The 19,729-nt window shown below is 38.3% G+C and overlaps 1 protein-coding gene across 3 annotated transcripts in view; it reads right to left on the bottom strand.

Annotated features, from left to right (window-relative positions):
• Nucleotides 1–4,969: 4,969 nt before the first annotated feature.
• The window catches only part of LOC125902800 (junctophilin-1-like), a 160,532-nt gene continuing 145,772 nt past the window's right edge, over nt 4,970–19,729 (bottom strand). The window contains exons 6-7 of one of the 3 annotated variants that reach the window (XM_049599413.1): nt 18,517–18,613; nt 4,970–5,119 (exon numbers count right to left, since the gene is read on the bottom strand). In XM_049599413.1, the coding sequence (XP_049455370.1) occupies nt 18,533–18,613 (81 nt within the window). In that variant the 3' untranslated portion in view covers nt 4,970–5,119; nt 18,517–18,532. The other 2 variants (XM_049599412.1, XM_049599414.1) reach the window with 2 other exon arrangements.

The following is a 19,729-nucleotide window of genomic DNA, read 5'->3' on the forward strand; positions in this document are numbered from 1 at the left end:
CTGTGCTCCTGCAGCCAAGTTCTACTGGCCTTGGATGTGTGGCAAGGGGCATTATCTTGTTGGAACATCCAGTTTTTACCTCGACAGAACAGTGCACGCGCAGAAGGGAGCATGTGGGTTTCGAGAATGGTACAATACTTGGTAGAGTTCAATGTGCCATCACAGACAGTGAGATGACCAACACCAGCAGCACTCATGCATCCCCAAACCATGATACTGCCTCCACCATGCTTGACAGTAGGTACTGTACATGCTGGAGATAATGCTTCGCCTGGCCTTCTGCACTCTCACATTAGTAGGAGGAAGATAAAGCTGGAAACTGGACTCATCTGACCACAAAATCTTCTTCCAATTCCTGGCTGTCCAGTTCTTGTGTGCCTGGGCCCAACGACGCCGGGCTAACCTCTGTCTCTCATTGATCAGGGGTTTCTTGATAGCCTTGTAGGACCTTAAGCCATGATCTGAAAGTCGGCCACGTACAGTGCGGGTGGAACACTGGACACCAGTTTGGTTTGACCACTGCTGCTGAAGCTCCTGTGATGTCATTCGGTGGTTTTGCCTGCACATGCGGATCAGGATGCGGTCATTTCTTGCTGAAGAAACCCTTGGACGCCCAGATCTTAGTTTCTCTTCCAAGCTGTTGGTTCGTCTGTATTTCTGCAGAGTGTATCCAACTGCTGAAGGACTGCATCTGCACTTCCTGGCTATCTGGCGGCAGCTGTACCCTTCCTGACTGAGAATCTTTATCTTCAGGCGTGTTTCCTGCGTTAGGTTCCTTGTTTTAGCCATTTTTGGGTCTGAAGAACTTTCAAATGTGCTGGCTTTATGTAGACACGAAGCTTGGCAACAAAAGTTGTGTCTTTTAATAAAAATAACGACCTTCATCACTGGTACCAAAATGACCCAATACTCAAAATTTCTTATGTATTTTTATGGAACCAATCAATTTTAAGTTTTTAATGGCTTTTTTAGGATTTATTTAGTATTTTGGCTGTGACTGTACTAAAAGAAATTGCATTTGACCTAAGAGTGATTCTTAATGCAATATTTCACAAATGCATGGGGTGTCCGAAAACTTTTTTCCACCACTGTATATAATGTTTGACAGAAGGGGACAAGCTTATTGTGTCAGCCCTGTTTCCACAAAAGGACACATTAAACAGATATTTGTTACAAATTTTTAATGTACATAAATAACATGATATAAGCCTCTAATGAATGCACACCATGTGGTCTCATGACCTTCACCACATGGCTAGTAATGGCTGCTAAGAGCATTTTTCGTCAACCCTGTTCCTGTCAACCCTGTTACCATTCTAGCGTAAAAGGGTTGATGGTAACAGGGTTGACAAAAGTATGGTTTTGCAAGTACATGAAAATATACTTTCCTTACCAATAATAGACATTATATACATGGTTTTACAAGTGTGATCGCTAGCTGAGAGGAAAATTGAAAAAAATTGTGCACTTGGTGACAAGTTTATAAAATTGGTCAAAAATGGTCGTGGCTGCTGCCAACTGGCTGTCGCAGGGGCTTGGCTCTGGTCGTGGCTGCTGCTGATTGGCTGCTGCGGGGGCTTGGCCTTTTTAAACCCCGGCAAGCTGTCAAAATCCGAGGGTCGCTTGACAGCAGCGTGCCTCCTCGTCCCGACGCCGAACCTGCTTGTGCCTTCTAAATTGAATCTGTTGTGTTTTCTAACTGGAAAGCGGTGAGCCTTAGCCGATCTGTTAATTATTGTTTGTACCCTGCCGCTACAAGCGGTGAGCCGTTTTTCTGCAGCTGCACCGTTGCAGTGTTAAACAGCATTTCATTGTCACTTGCACGTCACTTGTAAATATTTGTATATAGCACTAAGCAGTAGGGGTGAGCTGCCATTTATGTTGAACTGTTTTTTCCTGTTTTTGTTTAGTTTAGGAAGTTAGGTTTAGTGATTGTATTTTTGTTTCTTTTCTTTCACATAGGGTTTAGTTAGTATTTTGGGAAAGATAGTTTGTTTTATTTGTTGTTTTGGCCTGGGCTCACCCTGAAGAAAAGCTTCCTTATTTGTAAAATTGTGCTTCTATCTGTGTAATGGTGAATAAACTCACCTTTTTTTTGTTGTGCATTATCTTGTGTCGGCTCATTTTTATGTTACACTTCCCGACCCCTAGACGGGTGCGTAACATGGTCTTTTGTCTTGGTCCTACTTTGTCTAATCTTGTTTACCTGCTTATTGTTTATGTACTTGGCTTCACTCTTTTTGTAAACGTCTTATTGCACAATAAAAAAAAAAAATGGTTTTCTTTTGTTAAGTAGGACAGTGTTTCATCTTAGAGCTACAGCAGATTGTTATAATCAGGAGACATAAGGATACAAAATGCGATTTATTCTGTGTGTTAGCTAATCTTATTATAGGTGCTTGGCATGCCACGTGTGACTTCATTTCTAAGAAATATTTTGTCAGTGTTTAGCAAGTAAAACTGCCTTACAGTGATGATGCAAACTCAGCAACAGTTTGTTATGATTATACGTAATGCATGCTTGTATATAAGGTTCTGTTCACTTTGTACCTTTAGCTTCAGTTAGACTGTGAAATATGTTGAAGTGCAGTTTCTCAAACGTGACATGTTTTGCATGATTGGGCCGATTTAGCATGGTTAAATGATCCTGTCTCTTGTTGTATAATCCATGGTTATTGCTCTCAGCATTTATCTGACAGCTTTGAGCTTTATTCTTTGTTAAATAATGTTTGAGCAGGAAAAAAAAGAAAATGCAGGATAAGCTTCAAAAAAGCAAGTTCACATTAACATATAGCTTTTATGATGTGAGATTCAGGTTGTTAAATGGTGCCATCTCCGAGAAACTGAAAATCTGTGTGATGCTTTATGCACCTAAGGCTATGTCAGCTGAAAACGTACTATTATGCAGTAGGAGCAGTCTCCGTAATAGCGCACTCTTGCGCCTCTGTTGCTGGATGTGGTTGAGTAGCGTTAGTTGTATGATACAGCCAAATAAATAGCAGCAGTATTTTGTTTAGGTCCATCCTCAAATCGTCTCTCGCACACACTGGATCGGGTAATAACACAGCTGTTTTCTGTTTACGTCGCACACTGTGACGTCATACAATGGAGACGAGACAAAATAACTGCGGTTATCCTGTCCACACTTGACTGCTGACACCAGACTTTTCCAAAATGTTCACCCTGGACTCCGGTTACAAATAACTCCGGTTACAGGGGCCCAAAACTGCGGTTTCGTGTGGATGAAAGGCCAAACCATGAGCAAAGAGTCATGGTTTTATGAATACCTGCGTTGGTGTGGACAGCCCCAGAGTGTGAAGTGAACAGGAGGCAGCATTAGCATAGGGAAACTGTAAGGGTTAATAAATGCCAAACTACCAGTAACTAGTGACAAGTTGTCAAAAACCAACACTGTTACGCCCCTCGACATGTGATACAGACACCAAAGACAGCCTTTGGCATGTCCATGAGACAGACCAGGCTTTCAACTAATTACAGTGTAAACCCATCCATGGCATTTAAGGCTCAAAGCAACCATAGCATAAACAGTGAAAAAGTCTGTGTAGGGTAGCTGAAAGGGGAGGTGGGTGGGTCAAACAAACACAGAGTTTAAGCCAGGAGACCGCTGCTCGTTTCTGTGGCTGTGAAAACAAAAGTCAGTGCTGTTTCAATGTGACGTTACATAACTTACCTCCATCCATGACGTACTTGCGTCACTCAAGTTATGTACTTATTTTGAACCTAACCAAGTAGTTTTGTTACAGATGTTAAATGGTATGTCTCATAGAGGTGCCAAATTGTTATTAAGGGCAAATGACTATTCTTGTGGTAGGTGGTGGGATCTTGATTTTTTATTTATTTTTTTAAACAGCTTGCACTCAAAACTTTTAGTTTAGTACAATACAGTGACATAAATGTTTGAGTACACCAGACACAAAATAAATGTGTCACATGATCCTTGTCTGACAGGAAGTTTATGTCAGGTTAACACAACTTTTTTCATTGTTGTTTGGCCATTTAATTGTATGTAATATGAACATAAAAACATTAAGTACAAATTTTACAACCTTTTTGTTATTTTATTGATTTATAAGAATATATTATGGTAAACTTAGGTTTCTCAGGTGCTAGAATAAAAAAAAGTGCTCTTTATGTCATCTTAGCACAACTTTATGTTAGACACTCTAACATTCACACAGGCGGGAGGTCATTACCTGTGTATAAAACTTAACCTTATGGGTGCAAAATGTCTTTTACCACAACATTAACTATTGCCTATTAGAGCCATTGTGAAATACAGACATTAATCACTTACTTACAACACAATTAAACACAGTTTCCATAGGGTTATGGTCTGAAACACATTGTCTCATGGCATGCTGGGAAACTCCCCGATTTAGCCCCAACACACCACAATATGTTAGGTGCACAATGATAGTGTTGTTTATTGGCCTTAAACTAATAAGGCAAAATGGGCGTTATAAATTTTAGTCTGATATATTAAAAGTCTTTTTTTTTGACTTGATATAAAAAAAACAGATATGTCAAGCTCAACAGGGATGGGTTTTTGTGTCAAATGAACATAAACATTATGTCATTCTGACAAATTAATTCAAATTATGTGTCATAGATTGATTAGGGTTAACATATAACATATGCATATAACAACTTCCTTACTTACCATCAATAAGCATTAATTCAATACAGAGGTTATTGAGGGAAAACTCTAAGTTACTGGCCATTTTCTTATGAATATGGTCATGCAGAATAATGCATCAATAATTGATTTTTAATAAAGAGCCAATATGCTACTAATATGCATGCTAATAAACAATTAGTAAATATGTATACCTTAATATAAAGTGTTACCATGTGTTTGTGAATGTAGCTTAAAAAAAACAAAAAAAACAAAACAAGTCAACCAAATGGAAATGTTCATTGAGTTTTAGATCATATAAAAAAAAATACAAAGAAATCTTGGTGCTCCAGAGTGAGTTGTGATTCTTGATCTTTCCTCTGCTGACCAGGGACCTTGGTCAGACTGGGCAACTTGCTCTCATTGGTGTACACCCATGTAAATATGAACGTGTGTGGTATCCCACGCTAGAGAAGTAGTGACCTGTGAAATAGGAGAGGGTGTGTGCATCAGGAGATGGTTGAGGTTTGACACTGTCTCTTGTTTACATACTGGTGGCATCCTGAAACCAATGGCGCTTGACCTTGCCATTTCTCACACTGAAATACTGTACCTCCCAAACTGCAGAACATGGACTAAGTTCACCATCACCCTGTCCTGACAGGACAGATGGACCATTTGATTGTAGCTATATGGGAGGTGGTTGAGGATGGAGCTCAGACTAGAGGGTTTAATTTTGGTCTGAGCCCTCTCTCAAATGTCTTAGGTTGACTGTGCCAAACACTTCATGGGCCAGGGGCTTGTTTTCAGCAGGTCTGGCAAAGGTAGTGTCATAATTAAAATGTATGTTTGCTACAAAAACACAAGTAGCTGCTGTGGTTTCTTATGGTCAGGGGTGCTTTGCATTGACAAGATTTAATTTGGAGAATTGAGAAAATAATCGATTATTCTTTAATGACAGCAATAGTTAGTTGCAGGCTAACTATGCAAAATATAATTTCATGTGCTTGCAAAAACTGTTTGAATTAATGCACAAATATAATATCTTAATACTGGAATGCAAAAGCAGAATATCCAGTCTGGTCATCATGTTAAGATGTTGGCCCACAGTGGCCAGTAAACACAACACCCTGTATAGTCACTACCATGCTGCAAGGTGAGGCGGGTATAGATAATGGATGTATGGATATCATAACCCATTACAGAAATGTGATTACCTGTTCCATTAACAACAGAGCAAAGGATGGCAAGTTCAATAATAACATTACAGATATACAAGCACCCGTCAGGTTATATTTTCAGGTTAAAAAATTAATTGGAACAATCAATGAACACAAATCTCAATCAGACAGAAATATGTCAGGGGCCCCTACCAGATACATTGGCCCCCCAAACACATCAGCTACCATGGCATAACTTAAATCAATCACAATAAAATTAATTAATTTTTAACATGTCTCTCTGGAGAACTAGAGAACCAAATGGACAGGCTTTGTCTTTATGAGGACCTATAAATATGATCAGAATGCTGTTACTTAAATTACATCCTCCATTAATATGTCATTTAATGTTTCATGTGGAGACACAAAAAGCCCCTGCTCTGAACTCTCCCACGGGGACAAAATCATGAAGTTGTAGTATCCCAGAGGTTATTCCATGACCCGCACAATTTCAGAGTATAGCTGTTCTGTCAAGTTCTGAGCAAATCCTGGATGCCTGGTAGAGCTGCCATCTAAAGTCTGCATAGTTGTCCCAGAATGTCATGTTAACTTCCTATGTCAAAGCACCCCCTCTCTAAACCCTTCAGTATTATGCTGCGGCCTCCAGGCAGGCCAGCAGCTGTCAGCAATCACAACTATTTTGGTCATAGGAAAGCCAAGCCAACTTTCACACTTAGGTGACTTTTTTAGTTAGAGCATTTTAATGGAATAACATGCTGCATGCAGGAGGCCGGATCAACTTAGGCAACAGGGAATGCCCCTCTTTTCTTCCCAACTATTGTCTAGCTGCACTGAAGGAGACTGTTACATTGTCATTACAAGGATTACATACTGTATATTTATTACATTTTACCATAGTTATCAAACCTTGATGGTGATCATTAAAGTCCTTGTTACTTTTGAAGTAAGTCTTGAAACTGGAAAGCAAAGGTATGGGAAAAGAATACACACACACAATGTAAAATGTAAACTGCCTTTTTAATTTATCTCCACAGAATCAACTGCCAAAAAAACGAAAGACAAAAAAAATGTCATGAAAAATAACAATATGTGCAGTGTATCACCAGCAGCAATATTCAATATACAGTCATGAACAGTTTTAGAAATGCCTTCAAACCAAACACAATATACAGTCATGCAAAATTCAATATAGAGACAAAAATAAAGGGTTGTCATTTTTATTTCAGATGTCATTCATGAGAGATTGTCCTGTTGGGGAAGTAGGAACTACACTGTACAAATAGATGTTGGAGCTAATTCCATACACAGATGTATGTACATTAAAAACTTGATTTGTCACAAAATTCATAGTCAACACCTATTTCACAGATAAGCTTAAACCCAGCTCCAGGCTAACTGCTCTCATGAAATGAATAACCCAGATTTAATGTTAAATATGCTGCCAATTATAAAGCAGTCCACAAAAACATCCCTCTCACCTACTCTTTCCTGATCTCCTCAGATATAACATTTTATCAGACCAATCATTTCTTTGTATTTTTCTTTCTCTAACTACAGCCTTATTTCTCTCTAAGTTCAGACCTGAGTAAAGCATGTTAGTATTTTTCTCTGCTTAAAACTCAACAACACCCACACTCCAGTAAAGGAACTGAAAGTTCATGACAAAATCACCTATGTTCTATTTATGAAGTGCATATGTTTGCGCCCACCACAGGCCTTCCTCAAGGATTAGCATATGATCAGCTACACCGATGAAGGCAGAAGGAAGGCCCAAACATGAGCCAACATTGACGCTGAAAATAGCACTGCATTAAAAAAGCACAAAGGTCTGTTTTGTGTGCTCATGTTGCTAAAATGGCAAGCTGAAATGCTGTCTATTCATTTGAAGGCCTTAACACTGCATATCACTTAATACAATGAGACAGGATGTTACATCTATAGAAAGTTTTCGGGATGAGAATCATGTTATTTTCTGTAACAACAGCTGCGAATTAAACATGGAGTACACGCTGTAGGATTGTGGTACGCATTTAAATGCATTTGCATGTGAACTATGTGTTTTGATACCATAATGCTGATTCTTTTCACTTATTACAATACATTTAAGCTCCAGTGTTCCATTTACAATAGCATAGCACCACTCACAAGAGCCATATAACTGCAGACACTGAAGCACAGACAACAGGCGTTCAACACCACACCATCTTCTTCCACAACAATGACAACAAATTCAAGTGAGAAAGATTCTAACACATAATCAACCTAAGGTCTGCTGTTCATCTGCTGTCTGACTGCACCTGATCTCAGATCTTTGTTGCTTCTACGTACAATACAAAGCATCCTTCTTTATAATACACATCCCTAAATACAAGCAATTAGCAATACCTTTAGGCTAAACTCCACTTGCTGTAATGCTTTTCGTTTAATTTATTCCCTGAAAGGTCACTTTCTGGTGATAGGTCAATGCAAAGTGGAACCTAGCTTTGATAAGAAGCTGTCAACTGGGAATTCCCAGACCCTCAAACTGGAAAAAGAAAATCTCTTTAATGTTTACCAATCTTAGATGTGTACAAGGCTCCAATACACCACATTTTCAGTGAAAATTCTCTATGTATTATGTGTCTTATGTTACATGATATTTAAGACCTTATGCAAAAAGGTTTGCCATTGTATTGCTAGAGGGTCCATCCTGCCTTAAAGAACAAAAAAATCAACATATTGTTGTTGTTACTCTAAAAATGCACCGTAGGCACCACATTGCAGCCTTGTTAGGACTGAGGTTGCAAAGGAGTTTCAAATACTGACTTTAACCTCCGCAGTCCATTCCAAACTCTGATTTCTGTCTGACTGAACACGCAGACTTTGTTCTGACATCCAAACTAACAAAAGAAAACCAACTTCTATCTTCATGCTAAAAATAGCCACCACAATCATATTATAACAAAAAATAAGTTACACTAAATCCTGTAATTAGGGTGGAAACAGATTTAAGACCTTGCATCCAAATACATACAAATATTCAACACAGCATCATGCCTGTTAGTGGCTGATTTCAAAGAGTAAAAACTTTATTTTGCAACCATCATATGCACACCAGCAGCTTCAAATAAATTAAAAACATCTGGAAAATCATGACATATAACTCAAAATATAATGCTCTCAAAGCTGATACTGTTGAGAAATGCAGTTCTCAAATACAAATGAAAGCTAATCTCACTCTTGGCTTCGACAGTTGCTGTTCTTTGTCTTAAACCTACATGTCTGAGTGGGTTATGCAAATTATTCGCCACTTGTCTGAGACTAAAATTACGATCACGAGAACTGTTCATATTCATATACTGTTCAGTATCATATTCTAGGACAAACAACATTTCCAGGGAACCTTTCTTGGTCTGGAACAATTATTGCACTATTCTTATAGCTTCTTTGCATATGAGGTTATACATCACTATGCTGTCCAGATGGAGGGTAGAAAACTGGACGCAAAGACAACCAACACTTGCTCGCACAAATGCTTAGAATCCACACTGTTTACGACTGTAACAAATCGATCAAATTACTTTAAGTACTGGAAATAGTAGGACGTAAAGTGGAGAAGTGAAAACAAATGAGTCATTGAGAAACAGCGGCAGAGGAGGATCAAAAACCTCTTAAGTCTGGAGGACTGGAGGAGCTGAGTCAACTAATGTCATGTTAGCGTTATAACATTGTGTTAAACATGCCACGAGTTGGATGCAATTACAATGTGCTTTGACAACTTTTCTGTGTTGTTAGTCCTGGCCCAGATTAATAACAGCATTTCTCTAGACCTCTGGAAACAGCTGACCTAGTAGGTAGAAAACAGTAGCGAAAGTTAGCTAACATCAACTAGTAACGTTAGCCTGACAGCAGCGCATCCATGTACAGAGATGAAATATAAAGACAGTTACAATCAAGCACATTCACGCACCCGACCAAAAACGACAGCAGTTATTTCAGTCGTAGATGCATCTGCACACCAAACTGACAAATTAGTTATAGTCCACTGGATTCTTGTACGCTTTCACTAGCTAACCATGTAATGTTAGTAACACTGTTCACTCCAGGCAAATCGTTCAAATTGTGTGAAATATCTTTTTTTTTTCAGGCTTACGTCCAACATGAGTTTCAATTTTCTGACCATACCTGCTCTCTGCAGGTTCATCTAACCCTTTTATGTTGTCACTTAATTCTATTTCCGATTCACACAGTGTATGGATTTATTACTTCCTGTTCTCCATCTAAATATTGTGCATCATATATTCATGTGATTGCAAACAAGCCATAAGCAGTAGTGTCCCAGATGTGAATTTAAAATGATGATGATGAGGCAAAGTTATCAACATCATCCAACCCATGAATCTAGATCTGAATGTGAGCAATCATTAACTGATCGAATTAATCTGCAGATACAATCCACAGAATGTAAATTTATTAACTAGAAAACAAATCGATTACAATTAACAATACAATAATACATGTTGTTGAAGGTATACCTGACTGTACACTGTATATATTAAAATCTATCCCATCACAGTAATGCTTTATTTTTCATGTTAGTGAATTCCTAATTATTTTTCTGAGAAGTTTCCTGGACAGAGCCATAACTTAATAGAAATTGTTTGTAAAATACAAACCCATAAAATACAGTCTATCAACCACTGACATGTTGACATATTGGCTTGTTGTTCTAACATACAGAGTATTGAACTATAACTAAAAATGAATCACAAGCATAGCTGTCCTTAAGGGTTCGCATATTCCACTATGTAGTACGCTATATAACATATAGTTTAAACAAAAATGAATAGTAGCAAGTACTGTGTCATTTATGGATCAACTGTTTTTGGATACTGGTACACTTCACAGACACCAGTGGAAGTGTGTGTCACTGCACAGTGTGAGACGCTTAACAGCACTCCTCTCTAGGTCAGTACCTTTGAAGATTCATTTCACTAGTGCAGTACATGGTCATCATGGTAACTTAGGTAATATTGTGGAAAAGGAGTTTGAGACCTTGTGTATAAAAGAGCAGCTTTACACCATGTTTATGCTCTGTTTCAGTCCTGTTCTCTGGGTTATTCAGGAACTGCCCATTGGTCCGACAGCCCATTGGTTCGACATCCCATTGTTCCGACCATATTAAACTCATTGTTCCTAAGTCCGTTCCCAAATCATCATGATGCCCTGTAGTTAAGGTCTCGTTAGGTTTAGGCACAAAAACCACTTGGTTAGGGTCAGGAAAAGATCATGGTGTGGGTTAAAATGAAAAAGAAAGTGACAAACACATAAGCCGTGAGCCTGCTCCGCCTCAAGCTGGTCGCAGCGCACCATACGCCCGCCGCGAGCCGTTCAGCACCGTGGACAGTCGGACTAATGGGATGTCGAACCAATGGGCTGTCGAACCAATGACATGGACCCAGTTATTCAGTATCTACGCCCAGGGAATCAAGCCTCGTGCTTTGCACATGCATAACTGCAAATTTGCTGATGATGGCTGCACACCTTTTATCTCTCTTCATATTACAACTCTGAACATGAATTACACATGCAACTATGGTACATTTCTACCTTTTGTTGTGATCTGGAAGAATGAAAACAAACTCTCAAACAACTGTCTGTTCCATGTTGGTGGAAAAGGGGTGACAATCCAACCCAGGCATTCAACAAGTATCCTGTAACATTCAGTTGTGACTGTCATTCATAATTTCAGTTGTGTTTATTTCCACTGTGTGCGTCTTATCGTAATGACCTGGTGATAACTTCCTAATTCTTTCAGACATAAAGAAGTTATGTAGTGTTTACTATCTGTATCTACAGTGCACTGTTCTCCAATTTCTCAGGCACTCATCAGAATAATTGTTACAAAACTACATTACGACAATAACACAACTGAACTTGACCATGAAACATGTTCAAGCAGAGAGTTTAGCTTACACCTTACAAATTCAGGGAGTTTATCGAAATGTATTGAACTTGGCTGAGTTAAAGAAAATCTAATATGGTATATACAGCTATCATACTCCATGTTCTATCACAAGGATACATGAGCTAGTGTTAAATTAAACTCAGACTGTGTAAGAAATATAGAAATGTAAATTTATAGTTCATTGCTAAGTATCAGTGAAGGTCATGTCAAAAACAATCTTTCATCCACTAACTGAAAGACTTTGACACCAGACTGCAAGTAGGAAATGCACTATGGAATAACACAGAGTGAATGCAATGAACCTTTTTAAAAACTACGAGGCTGTGGATATGTTTTACAAGTGTTATAAATCCCTCTGATTGTCTAATGTGCACCTGATGTGGTATATAAAATGGCAGGCTCTGAGACCCATAGACACAGATAAAAACAGATATGAACAGATCAGTAGACAGACTGATAGAAATAGAGCCACTCTCTTAGGACATGGCAGAGGGAGAACAAGCTGAGCGCTTTGCATTCCTGCCTGGGCCCTTCTCACCCACCACCACGTCACTCTGTAAAATAGCATGGCAGCTGTTGACTTCCATCAGCTCAAATGTATCTCTGAACATATCCAGTCCCCCCCTGCCCACACACACACACACACACACACACACACACACACACACACAGACAGCTGAAGCAGACACGTGTAAAATACACTGAAATACACACAAACTTGGTTTCCATCCAAATAATTTTGTGGATTTTGATGTGGGAGACAAGTTAAAGCAGCAAGATTCAACAAAAAGTCCTCTGCAAAATCTTCTTCAGGCTCACTTGAAGCAGAGCATTGTTTCTTATTGATCACATTATGCAGCAGATGGCGGCTCAAAGGCAGGATTGACTGAATAAGAAAGGCCCTGGTGAACAGTTTAACTAAAGTGCACTACAGTACAACACTGGCTTTCTGATTGCCACAACCTGCAAATGTGCTATTGTTTATCCAAACTGGAGGTAGCCTATCTGATGGTAGTTCAATTATTAACATGGTGTATGTCCAACACTGGCAATAATTACTTTTCCATTATTAATCAACAATGTAAAGGCACTCTCCATTCTTCTGGTAGATCATTCATGATACAAATTCTCTTTCACTCAGCTACATGACGTACAAACTTTTTATCGCAGCATTTCAAAGCTTCAACTTTGCTGAACAGTTGGATGGAAATGGAGCTTCAAACAGACACACACATTGCAGGCATTTATAGGCAGTAGAGATGCTAGGCCTCACACCCACTCACATTCATTCAACTCTCCAGGCCTTCTGTTATTTCTAAGCCTGATAGAGAATCCATAGTTGGGGCTCAGCGGCCCATCTCCAACCAGCAACTGCTTGCTTCAGCTTTCAATGCACCCTAAGTGAAGTCACAAATCACCACTAGTCCAGCCAAGTTGGACTCGGGCACCAAAGACAGTCATCCAGTCCATCCAGAGAAAGGGGGTGGGGAGGTGGGTGGTAGAGGAGGTTTCATATTTCTTTCTGCTTATTTCCTTCTCTCTGCTCCATGTGACCCCCCCCCCCCCCCCCCCAACTTCTTACTTCTTCTCTTCCTTCACTCGTCTATTTTCAGTCCTTCTTTTGGCCGTGTCTGCCATTTTGAGGGGCACCATTTTTTTAAAGGCCTCTTTGGTGATGGAGAGTTAGCAACTTGGGCGACTAGTTTGGATGAGTCCACTGCAGGGTCAGAAGAGTTAGGGATTAAAAGATGTTGGGGAATGATATTTAGGAACTTTGATAGCAGCCGTATTGCAACATGGTATATTAAAGTGAACAGAAGCAATTCTTAAGATAACAAGACTTGGAATTTAAAATAAATAGGTACTTACTATGTAGTAGTCTCACATGCACAGATAAAAGTGAGGGGTGGGGATGAAAGTGCAACTACAAACATATCCAGTAAAATGTTTGGGTTTTTTTAATGATCATTTTAAATCCTCACACAGTGGCAACAGCCTTTATTTACCTCAACTACAGAGAGAACCAGGCCTTGAAATCAAACAGGCTTATATTAAAGGCAGATCTTCATTTCAAATGCACTCTGTTACAGTCTTCACTAAATTCGTTTAAAGGAAGCTGGCCAAAGAGAGATCGCTGGGGAGCTTAAAGCTAGGCTACTTGCTGTTGGCTATATTGTCATTTTCAGTCACTATCACAATATAAAACGTGTTTTCTATTTCAAAAAAAGTTAAATTACAAAGTAGTAAGAAAGCAAATAGAGTATTCACTCATCTTTTAGGTGGTTACTCCCCAGTCTGATCTCCAGCAAACAGCTGATATTTTTGTAGTTTGTTAACATGGAGTAGGCGTAACAGGAGTGCATATTTAATTCAGTGTGGACAGAGAGCTCTGATGTTACATGATACAATGGGCTAGACTGCCACTTCTTTGTTGTTGGGACACAGTGCATTATGTTCCACTTGGGAGCAGCGACACCTGGTAAAATTTGGTATACCGGTCCAGTCTGGTATTTGGCTTAATATCAAAGTCGTTCGAACATTTTTACAACTGCCCAATCCTAATTACAAGCTAGCTAGAAGCATTAAAAGTACAACTGGAAATCAAGTTTTCAACAAACCCATGGAGCTTATGTCAGCTTAATGACCTAGCTAGCCACAAATGAGGAACCTGCCAGCATTGTCTGCTAACGCTGTTTTCAACCTGCTAGCATCATGTCAGCTGGAAAAACCATGGTTGTAGGTTAGAAATGTGAAATCTGTTTTTGTTTATTTGTGTCTAAAATTAATCTGCAAGTGTTATCATTGTGAATTGCATGAGTCAGTGGAAAATGGAAAGCTTAACAGGCATAGCAACAATAACTAAGGGGTGCAAGACTTGGTCAACAGTCAAATAATACTGAAATAAAAATAACAGAAAACTAATAGTCAACAAAGTACAGACTTGGTGAAATCATTATTAGGAATGGTGTTAAAGAGATGAATGAGATGACTGTGGTCACCAGAGGCAGTTGTTCTAAGGCCAGTTCTGGTTCAGGGCTCCTGGAGCCTCAACCAATCACTTGAGCTGATTCAGTATGTGCCAGAGTGCCACAGTGGCAGGGATGAGCTATAAAGCTGCCAATTTACCCACAAGGGCTTTGTAGATGAATAAGCAGTTATCATATCTCTCAGACAGGGAAGGTATTAAATGCAATGGTAAGTTTGTTTTTTCTTTCAGCAGTAATGAATTGGTCTGAATGGAGGTGGCAGCATGGTGATATATGACACTTTAATGGTCCAGATCTGCTTCAACAATCCTCTGTCTACAGCCCAGAGGCCTTTGTTTAATACAACAAGCCAAGCTTCTTCATAATAAGCACATTTTATCATAGCTTCCTTGGTTTTTAATCTGCTCACACTGTTTTTATTCACACAGTATTTCCTGTCATTTCAGTTTTGCAGTTAATTGTATTACTGTCCAGTAACCATCAATGAAACTTAACATTTTATGCAAAACTTTTCCCGATTAAAAATGTGAGACTGTAAAAACCCAATTTTGCTTTGCTGCACGTCCCATCATAAATTGCATTAAGGTGAATAATCTTATTTTTTTTTCTAATATGAAGAAAGTACATAACAGAACATAACATTTGGTATGAATTTCAGAAATATCCTGCACAGTGCATCAAAAACTGCAAATGGAAGCAACTGGGAATGATTACTAAATGAAATAATTTATTAATTTGAGACATTTGTCTCCTTTGTGTTGTGTAGATCAGTAAAGCCCATGCAGTTTCTTTCAAGGTAGAAGCAAGGATGGATTCTCTGTGGAGACATAATGTAACACTTTGAAAATGTCCAATAGTCCATTTTGGCCTGAAGTTCTATGTATCAATGGACACCTTAACCATGTTCAGGTTGAAGCTGTGTCTCTGTGGGGACGGAGGTACCTTTTAACCGTTTGTTTTCCGGGAATAACTGACATAATCAGAAACATAGAAACAAGTCTTTATTTCGTTTTTTCATTTTTGGGAGAAAAACAAAAAACAAAAAAACGGTTCGTTTTTTTGTTTTTAGTTTTTGGCAAAAAAAAATAAAAAACAGAAATTCAGCTCAATTTCTTGGTCCCAGAAACGAGTCTTTACTTCGTTGCCAAAAACGAATAAACCAAAATTCAGCTCAATTCCTTGTTTTCTGTGCTAAAACCCAAAACAAATTTACCACTCCATGTTTCGTTTCATTGGTGGGCGGGCCCTCCGATTGACAAGTGTACTTCCTTTCACTGTACTCTTCAAAATAAAAGTTCTTCCGTTTGACACTGTCGACACAAAAATATTACTGTAAATAGACACTACTACTGTAATAGACAGCAGATTCTTAAGCTTTTAATAATTGATCATTATTGACTACTGTAGCATTTTTAAAATTATGACAGAAAGTTGTCTTTGTGACTTTTTCTATTCAATATTTAGGTTTGCTGCGCATATAGCAGAATTAAACAGCGACTTTCCACTGTATTAAAAGGAGTGTTTGGGGGACTATGGCGTGATAAATCAGCGTTTAACCTTTTGTTTTGTCGCTGGCTGCGTGGATTATATAATGCAACGTTTTATTTTAGCTATTGCCTGTTCGTGCAGCTGAGTGACCATAACGCATTATGTCTGTTTTGAAGATGAAAACACTTTGGCAGGATGTAGGCCTACTATGACAGTCTGTCAACGGGCACTGCACTAGTTATCAAAAAAATAGATGTCCTATATCCCCATATTATCCCACAGCGAAGACGCCAAAAGTAGTTACCAAAAATGACCAGCAGATGTCGCACTGTGTGACATTATGTATTACATATATGTATATCATATTCACTGCTCAGAGCCCTCCTTACCTGGATTTAATCTAATTACCACAATAATAATGTAACTTGATTACTTTCCATTACTTTTGGAGTACTTCAGCTCTGTCTTCCCCTTTTGTGCAATAATTATTATATATATATATATATATATATATATATAATTATTATTATTATTATTATTATTATTATTATATTTTATTAAACATTGTGATATGGGGCATATAGAAAAAAAAATGTTCCAGTGTTTCATTCTCTTCAATCTTTTTTTTTTTTTTTTTAAGAAACTCTGCACATGGTGATCTGATTTACGAATGAAAGTCCTACAGGGACCTGTCATACCTTTACAACACATTTTGGCAAGATGTAAAGATGAAACTTGGGAACTCAATACTGCTGTTGTTTACCATATGTTGAATAGTTTCTTATTTATGTCCTCTGACCAAATATTCATACAATGATCAAACTAATAGCTATTAATTTAAGTGTCCATTTGCACAAAAGGGGAAGACAGAGCTGAAGTACTCTGAAGTAATGGAAAGTAATCAAGTTACATTACTATTGTGGTAATTAGATTAAATCCAGGTAAGGAGGGCTCTGAGCAGTGAATATGATATACATATATGTAATACATAATGTCACACAGTGCGACATCTGCTGGTCATTTTTGGTAACTACTTTTGGCGTCTTCGCTGTGGGATAATATGGGGATATAGGACATCTATTTTTTTGATAACTAGTGCAGTGCCCGTTGACAGACTGTCATAGTAGGCCTACATCCTGCCGAAGTGTTTTCATCTTCAAAACAGACATAATGCGTTATGGTCACTCAGCTGCACGAACAGGCAATAGCTAAAATAAAACGTTGCATTATATAATCCACGCAGCCAGCGACAAAACAAAAGGTTAAACGCTGATTTATCACGCCATAGTCCCCCAAACACTCCTTTTAATACAGTGGAAAGTCGCTGTTTAATTCTGCTATATGCGCAGCAAACCTAAATATTGAATAGAAAAAGTCACAAAGACAACTTTCTGTCATAATTTTAAAAATGCTACAGTAGTCAATAATGATCAATTATTAAAAGCTTAAGAATCTGCTGTCTATTACAGTAGTAGTGTCTATTTACAGTAATATTTTTGTGTCGACAGTGTCAAACGGAAGAACTTTTATTTTGAAGAGTACAGTGAAAGGAAGTACACTTGTCAATCGGAGGGCCCGCCCACCAATGAAACGAAACATGGAGTGGTAAATTTGTTTTGGGTTTTAGCACAGAAAACAAGGAATTGAGCTGAATTTTGGTTTATTCGTTTTTGGCAAAAAACGAAAAAAGGAAGCGTTTATTCGTTTTTGTTTTTTTACCCAAAAACGAAAAAACGAAGTAAAGACTCGTTTCTGGGACCAAGAAATTGAGCTGAATTTCTGTTTTTTATTTTTTTTTGCCAAAAACTAAAAACAAAAAAACGAACCGTTTTTTTGTTTTTTGTTTTTCTCCCAAAAATGAAAAAACGAAATAAAGACTTGTTTCTATGTTTCTGATTATGTCAGTTATTCCCGGAAAACAAACGGTTAAAAGGTACCTCCGTCTGTGGGGTCTGAATACATACTGTGGGATTATTTACAAAGCTCTCAGAATATTTAGTATATATTAACTGCCACAGCAGGGATAATTCCCAGAGTAACACCATGCTGTGTGTGTGTGAAAGTGAAAACATGTTCATGAGACAATAGAAGTGTGGGTAGCTCCAGATAAAATTAATACACACATACTTTACAAAAAAATATAGATAAGAAGTTTCAAACATGCACCAGACTTTTATGTGTTTTAAATGATCCACATATCTCTGTGTCATTCATAAACTAACTACCAACACAGTTTAAGGAGATATGTTTTGATATGCAGTTCATAAAAATTCTTACCTGAGTTCGGATTTGGTCAGGTGAGGAAATGGACAAAAATGATAGCTAGACCTACATTCAACAGCATCACTAGTGCCACCAAGATCGAGTTCGGACCCTGTGAAGACACAAGAAAGGTTTCTGTTGTATTATGTGTTCTGGTAAATTGTGCTACTTTAGCATATACAATTGTAAATGGCACATACATTTGGTGTATGCATGATCCTCATAAGCAGCTGTTTACAACAGATAAGCTCCTATGAACTGACTCTTCTAGCACAACACCAACTGGCTATCAAACAAAGTTGTTTAATGGCTGGTAATCATAGTCTAGCATCTAGAAAATAACCATACTGTAGGTGGAACAGTTTTGTTTGTTTTTTGTCTACCTTTAAGGGGTTTTTTTGTCCGCTGTGATGGTCCAAAGGGCAGAGGGATGCTGGAAAGCCCCCTGAGGAAAATTGTGATTTGTAATATTGGGCTTTATAAATAAAATTGATTGATTGATTGATTGATTTAGCACAAAAACCAAACTGTGATTTTTGAAAAGATAGAGTGTCTTTGTATTTGACTGTGTATTTCTGCTGTTCAAAAAGAGCATCAGAGTGATGAGTCTAGCTGATCACATTGTTATTTTCAGGTGGCAGCTATCTTGGCAGGTATTAACCAACAGCTAGCAGATAGTAAATGGTAGTTGGAATATTTTAAGCCTTTCAGCACATTATATTACTGCTTTAAGCTTATCATTATAAATGTTATGCAAGTCTTTGAAGCTAACATCAGCAGAGGCAGCTTAAGTACACAGGCGCCAATATTATCATTAGGGGACCCTAATAGATCTACATTTGTAATTAGTTTACATTGTCAGACCTAACTTACTCAGTGTTTGTTAATATTACCAATGGTGGAAAACTATGTAGCAGTTGCAAATTAATATAATGCCAATATGAATGTCATTATATTTGAAAATTATTAAGAAATTGATGGACAGCTATTCCGAGACCAAACCATAACCCCCTGGCTCTTCTAAACTCCCCTGCTCTATCTTCTCTCTCTTGCATTGGATACAACACACACACACCCCGACAAACACACACACACACACCACACACACTACCCCCCCCCCTCCTCTCTCTCATACATATCAGATTTCATACCAGTTAAAGACTATCTTTTTATCTCTCGTCTCTCGTCGTTTATCTCATCTCACTGCCACTACCGCCATTGATGAATA

This window comes from Epinephelus fuscoguttatus, linkage group LG15 (assembly GCF_011397635.1).
Source record: "Epinephelus fuscoguttatus linkage group LG15, E.fuscoguttatus.final_Chr_v1".
Lineage (NCBI taxonomy): Eukaryota > Metazoa > Chordata > Actinopteri > Perciformes > Serranidae > Epinephelus > Epinephelus fuscoguttatus.